Genomic DNA, 8,654 nt, shown 5'->3' with positions numbered 1-8,654 from the left:
ACAATTATATATTTGGGTAATCTACTGTAGAAATTAAACACAAATATTAAATATCTATGTATTTGTGTACAAGACTTGTTCTACTACATGTATAGCTTTTATTAATTAACTTTGCTCGATAGTTTCATTGTGTTACCAAATGGGAACTTTAGAGAAAAAAACAGAAAGATAGCCATTTAAAGTTTTAAAATATCTTTAATTAGCAATAGTAGTCCATACCACGGCTATAGATAGTAGATAGTACTATCTATATCCGTGGTCCATACACAGAATATATTCTGTATTTCTGTGGTCCATGGTTGATCTTGATTACAGTTAAAGTTGATAAAATACATGGAATAAAATACTATCTGATTTTTTAATCCATGTCACTCTTCATAGAGATTAGGGATGCATCGTGCATTCGTGAGTTGTTTTGCATGGCTTGTGCTTCAATCTTCATCCTGATTCTGACGGTGTATACCTGATTGATGTGTAAAATATTATCTTAAATCATAGTGAATATTAAGTGAAGTTTCGTGCCGCCGCCCATTTGTAGTGTGTTTAGTGATTTTTTATTTGTGTTTTGTTATTAGATCTACCTACGTAAAATATTTATTTCGTATCGGACTTGGAAGTAGCCACTATGGTAATGACATATTTTAATTCTTAGATTTAGTAATATTTTATATTAAACCGTTAACAAATATGTCCATTACCGTGGATACTTCTTTCTTGGTACCTCCACCTCCAATAAATTTTTCGATTCCGCCGCCTTCAACAAATACATTCATTCCGACAAACTACAGGTTTCAAGGTCCTATACCTTTACACATCCGTGGCCCGAGTTTGGGTGGACCACCAAGGCATCAACTAAATAAAAGTGCGCCACCACTTGATGTAGATTTCGATGGCAAACGTTTGAGGAAATCAGGTCTCCGTAAAACTGTGGATTATAATGCATCACTAATTCGGATGCTTCAAAATCGTATTTGGCAACGAGATTTCAGAGATCGACCATTTTTACAGCCAGATATATTATATACACCTCAACTTTTACCTCCACAGTGTTATGTGGATAATTCTGTAAATTCAGTTACTACTGCTTTTGTCAAAACTGTTACTAATAAAGTACGATGTCCTGTATTTTGTTTAGCATGGACACCTGAAGGTAGACGTTTAATAACTGGTGCGTCCAGCGGAGAATTTACTCTATGGAATGGGCTAACGTTCAATTTTGAAACTATTTTGCAAGCACATGACTCACCTGTTCGTTCAATGGTATGGTCTCATAATGGTAATTGGATGACCACTGGTGACCATACTGGTTTCATTAAATATTGGCAATCAAATATGAATAACGTCAAGATGTTTCAGGCGCATAATGAAGCTGTTAGAGGTATTAGTTTTAGCCAATCAGATGATAAATTCGCAACTTGTTCAGATGATGGAACCATACGTATTTGGGATTTTTTTACTAACAGAGAAGAAAAGATACTTAGAGGACACGGCGCGGATGTAAAATGCATTGATTGGCATCCGCATAAAGGTCTTTTAATTTCTGGTAGTAAAGATAATCAACAGCCAATTAAACTGTGGGACCCAAAAACTGGTCAGTCATTAGCCACTTTACACGCTCATAAAAGTACAGTTATGGACGTTAAATGGAATGCCAATGGTAATTGGGTTGTGTCTGCATCCAGAGATCACTTGTTAAAATTATTTGATATTAGAAATCTTTCCCATGAAGTTCAAACATTCAGAGGTCACAAAAAAGAAGCTAGTACTATAGCTTGGCATCCATATCATGAAAACTTATTTTGCAGTGGTGGTTCTGATGGTGCTATATTATTTTGGAATGTGGGTGTTGATAAATTTGTTGGATCTGTTGATCAAGCTCATGATAGTATTGTTTGGTCATTAGCTTGGCATCCATTAGGTGAGGTTTTGTGTTCTGGTTCAAATGATTACACTTGTAAGTTTTGGACCCGAAATAGACCTGGAGATAAAATGACTGGAAAATATCACTCAGTAAATACAGTTTCTAACATGTTAAAAACAGATAATATGTGTGCTGATGCTCAATCTACTATTCCTGGAATGGGTTTAGAAGACATTGATGAAGAAGATTCTAATAAAACATTAGTTGACAATAATACCATACCACTTTTAGATATTGCTTCTACTGAAGAAACAACTAGAGTTCGACAAATTAAGAAAATTCCTTACTCCAAACCTATTCCTAAAAATTTCCAAAAGTTTTGGAATGAATATAAGACTAATGATGAAATTATTGAAGATGATACCGAAGAAAATCTTGGCCCTGATAGTGATGTAGTCAATAATGTTGTTGAAAGTTTAATGGATTTGATACCAGGATCTAGACCAGCAAGTGAATTAAAGCCAGAATCTCTCCTTGTTTATGGACAAATGATTAAAGTAGATCAAAATTCACCATTAGCAAATGCAATTAGGGAAGGTCGAGAATCATTAATGCGTCTTCTTCATTCTGGTGCGATTCCAGAAGTACGACAACATCTATCTTTTGAAAGCAACAAAGATCCAATTTATTCATACGCTGCCAAACACCTTCAAAAAGATCAAGACTTACGCAGAAATCAATTCGTTAATAATGTAAATGTCAACTTTCCTATGAATCAAGATATTGATCTTAGAGTCAATAATAATTTTAATCCAAATTATGGTTCTTCTACTAATTTTCAAACAGCTTCTAACGATAATTTTAATAGACCAGTTATAAATCAACCATCAAACGCAACCGGATACAATCAACAACCGAGATCTTATTACAATAAGTCACATCCTTACAATAACAATACACAAAATAATAGGCCATCTCGACAATATGGAAACAATCAAAATGGCATGCGAAATGGTCCGCCACCTAATTTAATGGACTCCACTTTTTCAAGGCCATCCACTTACAGATCAAATTCACAAAGACCACCTCAAAATTATAACAATATGTGAATTTTTCTGAGTGGGTACTGAGTTGAAATATAAAATTATTACACGGTAATATTCAATTTATAAAATATTGTAAAATACTTGTTCATGTTTTGCATATAAAATATAAAATAATTTCCTTATCATAGGTAGATAGATGCATATAATTATTTTATGTATATATTTTTTTTTTTTAGAATATTAACCAAAAAGTAATGTTCAATGTAACATTTTTTGTCCGACTATTGTTGTTCATAAATTATTATTGTTATATTGTATAAGCACCTTCAAAGCATTTACTTTTAAAAATTTGAAAAAGAAAAAGAGAAAATAATAATTATATATCTACTAAAATTTCATATTTTAATCCTGTTCCCGTTTTCTAAAAAAAAAAAATATTGCTGCATGTAATTACTTTTAATACATTGGATTTCCCAGTTAATGTAGCAATCTGTATCCAATTTATTTTTCAGATAAAGCCCACTTGGAGTTAAATTCCTCTCCCCTCCCAAAAAAAAAACAACAACGTTTGACCATAGGTATATATTATGTCTCCTTGTCATAGTGTAAAAGGCTCAGTGGCGTATACAAGGGAGGACATGGGAATCAGACCTAATGAACCTAACCCTAACCTAACCCCCATTGGCTTTGGAGTGATTAATCATCCATATTGTGTTTGATGTGAATTTTGAATCTATTCAAATTATATTCATTGTTCCTTATTGTAAAATATTTTACTAAGTAAAAAGTTTTGAGAGGGTGAGGGATTTTCCCATTAAGCTATGTCGTTTTCTTTTTTTTGATCCCCTTTCCCTTTCAGAAATCATGTCTATGCCACTGAAAATACTGTAAATAACTTATATAAATTTGTTATTTAAAATGATCAGTAGGTATGAAAAAATGTATATTTCCATGTTTGAGCATGACGACTTCATGTTTTAACAAAGAAAAGAATATTATTTTATTAATAATATAGTTAAAAGTTGATTGGCCTGAATAAAAAATCGTTACTAGCTGCCAGAAAAGCTATCCCCTGGTTTTATGTGCTTATGGTATGTTTTTATTTTTAATTTTATTAATAATTAAACCAGTTATTTTATTATAAGTAGGTAACTTAAACAGGTTTCCCTTGACAAATTAAAGAATGCTAGCAGATTTACCTTGTCAAACTTCGTTAAATGTAAACTACATATTATTAATTGAAGAATTATGGTATTCATTTTAAATTTTGATCGGAGCAATTAGTGTACTAATTTTATGTGGGGAATACTTCATATTATAGGCGTCAGCGGACTGTTTGTATTTAACACATTTTTACTTAAATATTTAATCAACTAAATAGTAAATATACAATTATAAAAACGTGCCTCGACCGATCCCTTGTCAGTGGCCGTCAAACGGGGAGATGAGGGGGATTGATGAACCCCCCATGAACTTTTTTCAATATTTATAACAATTTATAATTAAGTATATTCTATAATGCATTAAATTTTATTCTATTTTTTTCTAAAAACAAATTATCAAATGTAAATTTCCACTGATTGTCGGGATATACGTGTTATACGTATATGTTTATACGTGTTTATATGACATGACTATATTATTATCTAGACTCATATCTAGGAACTATGATATTATTATTATTATTATTAATATTTAGTTGTTTACACAAAATATAATATGGAAATTATCCCACTCGATCTTTGAGAATTCTCAATAACAACTAGCTCTACACTTTCCCATTCACACTTCAACATTGGCCCATACGGGCAATAGTGCGATTGGTAGGTATATTTTACAATATTACGTATTTTTTTTTATACCAACAGCCCCAAGTCATTAGTTGTTTGAAAACTTGAAATGTCGATTGCTTATTATTTGTCATAACTTATAATATTTAGTTATCACCATGATTCGTCTTTACTCTTTTGTACTCGTGTTTTCTACTGTAGGTCCGTGTAGTTCTATTACTTACTATTATACGGTCGGTGTCTTTTGAAATATTAACTTTAACTTTATTGTCTATTCTACATTTTCACAATTTATTACTATGTCTATTAAAGGAAAATTACTAGCTATTTTGATGCAAGTTGCTTTACTTCTAAACGCTCGGCGGATGAAAAAATAAGTAAGGTCACTAATATCGTTACAGAAAATCAAGTTGTGACTTAGCGGTAATATTTTTTCTATGGCTGTTCAATGTTCATTGTGCAGTTTATCAGGGGCCCTAATTGTTTTCGGTGTAGTAGGATATTTCCCCCCCCCCCCGATATATTTTTGATGTGGACATTTTTCCCCAAATTTTTTTTTAAAGTTTATTATTGACTAATAATATTGAATTTAATAATACAATATTATTTAATAAGAAATTATTTTTTTTTTTTTAATTTAAAACATAATATAAGCATTTTTTTTTTCATAAAAATAATAGGTTATAAATCTATTTGTTCGATCCACTGAAGTACTTCAAAAATAAAAATTAAAAACAAAATAAGCATATATTTTATATTTCAAGCATTAAAAATGAATAAATTAATGGTCGGGGGGAATGTCCGTGATTCAGTCTTATAAATAATACCGTGATACCTAAGTTATAAATAAAGGTGTATTTACCATAATTTTATAAATTGATATAAGACATAACCATAAATGATATTTTTAATGATAAAATAATGCATAATATGTTAAACAATCAGCCGTATCCCCTCCCATGACAAAATCATTTGACCGCCACTGTCCCTTGTGACTACTGACTTGTGCATGTTGTCAGAAGGCAAATATAGGTAATCGTTGCGACGTATTGTTGGATACGAATACGGAAATAATTAAAGAAATTAAGGACCTTGGAAAGTTACCAATATTGAAATATAAAAAAGAATCAATCGAAGTACTAGAATAATTAAACTATTTTAAAGTAATAACATATTTATAAAGAATCTGCAACTATCAAGTAAGTAGAAATTATTAATTATACCTAATACGAATTATGGCTAACCAATACATTAATTTTTAGTGTGTGTGTATACCAGGCGTGCCCAACCCGTGAAAGTATTCCAACCGGCCCTTGAAAATGTCCTACAATTAGAAATTTGTATATTTAGGGTCAGATGGTATAAATAAGATTTAAAATTTTTAAAAAAATGTTATTTTTTTGAGCTTTTAATAATTATAAAATATCTTACAATTAATGTGTATTGTCTAATTACGAAAACAAATTGTTCACTATATCGACTTGCGTGGAAATATTCAGTGACCAAAGATGATATAAAATTGTTTGTATTTATAAGAATGTACAAGAAAAACTATGAATAATAATATATTCGGGCATTCGGCACGCAGTATAAATATGAATTTTGAATGTGACCTGCAAGTTGAAAAAGGTTGGGCACGCATGGGCGATTTTACAGGGGCAGGGATGTCAGCAACTGTAAGTACAAGTCGGCACTTTTCAGAAATCGAGATTTCAAACTTTTTATAGATTCTGAGCGGAGGGATAAATGTATTAATTTTCCAATGTGTGTTTTTTTGTGTCTGTTGTCACCTTTTATGAAATTAACAATGCTTCATTTTCTTCAACAGCCCAATCTTTTTTGATAAGAAAGTGAATCTAGTTGGTAAGTACTTTAGGGGGTCAAAAGTAAAAAGTTCAGTAAAAATAGTTTTCAAACGAGCTGTGAAAAACAAAAGAAAAATAAGGGAAAAACGAGAATTTTTACTCAAAATCAGTTTTTGACAAAATCGATTTTAGTTTTTGGTGTAATTCTAAAACAAATGAACATAGATACCTACGTGACATTTTCCCTAGTTGTTTACTTGTTTAGTGTTTATATTTTCACACAGATGAAAAATATTAAAAATCCATATTCACAATTTTTTTTATAAACATTTAAAGTTCAAATATTGACAAAATACGTAAAATTCACGAAAATGTGCAAATTATTTTGAGTTAGAAACTCATAAAAAATTTTTAAATAAAAAATTTGAAAATGTAATACAATATTCCTTATAAGATTATCTACCTTTATCAAACAAAAAATATCTATAAGAAATATTGTTACAATAGCAGTTGAAAAATATTTAAAATACATAGGCACAATTTTTTTTATAAGCATTTAAAGATCGAATTTTTACAAAATGTATCAAATGTAAAATTTAATAATTATTTCGTAGTTAAAAATTTATAAAATGTTCAATTTTTATATCTAAGGATTAAAAATGTAAAACAAGATTCCACCTAAGTAGTTAATTCTGTTACCAAAAAATCTAAAAAATACATAAGCACAGTTTATTTTTATAGTCATTTTAAGTACAAATTTGGACGAAATTACATATTAAAAAACCTGGAATAACTATTTTAGTTATTTTGTTGTGATTGTCTATTATTGAAACTTCTAAAGTATACTATTATATATCTATGATAGTATCACGGTTTGTTGTTGATGTATAACGCGTTATAAGTACCTAATGGATATTGTGATATGATTAATTTGGAAATTATTATAGATACCTATTATTGGTCAATTTTTTTTTTAATACCATAGATAAGTATATAAGATACCTTATACCTAGACTGACATACCGTCTCCGCCCAGAATCGTTTTTCTTATACAATGATATTATATCATTGAATTCAAATTTAATACCACCCATTATACAGTGACCCACTTGTAACCTACTGTACAGCAGAGCGAAATCCACTTACCCACCTTTTTTTAGTTTTATTTTTATGAATGTCAATAAAATGTTATTTGATGGGTAAAAATTCTTGAACATTTAAAACAAGGCTGCTAATATATTGTTACGATAATGTTTGAAAAATATTAAAAATCCATAGTCACAATTTTATTTTCTAAGCATTTAAACTTTTGAGTAAACTTTACTTCAATTCCTATACTTGATAAAATATTTTGACTTGTGAACTGTTTACAGACTATTTAAAATTTAAATTATTTTCCTATAAATATTAAAAAAGTTTATTTGTTGGGCAAAAAAGCGTGAAAATTTAATACAAGGCTCCTGATATATGTATTGTTACAATAGCAGTTGAAAAATATTAAAATATTAAATTCTAAATTTTAAAAATGATTTTATAGTTGAAAATTTATAAAATATTCAACTTTTATAGCTAAGGATTAAAAATATAAAACGTAAATAGGTTATTATTTAACCACAAAATATAAAAACAGTTTTTTTTATAGTTTATTTTTATGTTTTTTTGTTCAAATTTAGACGAAATTAAATATTTAAACGAAGGAGAATGGTTTTAGTTTTGTGTTTTATTTTGAAAATATTATTCATGAGTATTATGTGAATATAAATATACGTTTAACATTTTATACTTTAGTATAAAATGTTGAAATTTTATGGCTAAGGATTGAAAACAAGGTTCAACGTAAGTTAGTTATTCCATAACCAAAAAATCTCAAAAATATAAAAACTGTTATTTTTTATAGTTATTTTATGTTCAAATTTGGAGGAAATTACATATTAAATAACTAAGTATAACGTTTTTAGTTATTTTGTTGTAATTTTATAATATTAATTCAACTTACCGATTACCATATTAAGAATAAGTAATATCAATAAAAATATAATATAAAATATCCACACTGACAAATTATAAATTATTATATCATTTATATCATTGAATTCAAATTTAAAATTTAATACCATCCATTATACAGTAACCTACTTGTAACCTATGTACA

The 8,654-nt window shown here is 29.0% G+C and overlaps 1 protein-coding gene across 1 annotated transcript; it reads left to right on the top strand.

The window, feature by feature from the left end:
- The first annotated feature begins 403 nt into the window (after window positions 1-403).
- On the top strand, window positions 404-3,729 carry LOC100162576 (pre-mRNA 3' end processing protein WDR33). Its single transcript, XM_001952794.5, has one exon. The coding sequence runs from the start codon at window positions 688-690 to the stop codon at window positions 2,968-2,970; it is 2,283 nt and encodes a 760-aa protein (XP_001952829.1). The 5' UTR covers window positions 404-687; the 3' UTR covers window positions 2,971-3,729.
- Window positions 3,730-8,654: the final 4,925 nt, after the last annotated feature.

This window comes from Acyrthosiphon pisum, chromosome A2 (assembly GCF_005508785.2).
Source record: "Acyrthosiphon pisum isolate AL4f chromosome A2, pea_aphid_22Mar2018_4r6ur, whole genome shotgun sequence".
NCBI lineage: Eukaryota > Metazoa > Arthropoda > Insecta > Hemiptera > Aphididae > Acyrthosiphon > Acyrthosiphon pisum.
Note: the sequence above shows the minus strand (reverse complement) of the source record. Positions and strands in the feature narration are given on the sequence as shown.

What these genes read in the sequence shown, in the direction of transcription:
- LOC100162576 (XM_001952794.5), top strand. Translation starts at nt 688, where the DNA reads ATGTCCATTACCGTGGATACTTCTTTCTTGGTACCTCCACCTCCAATA.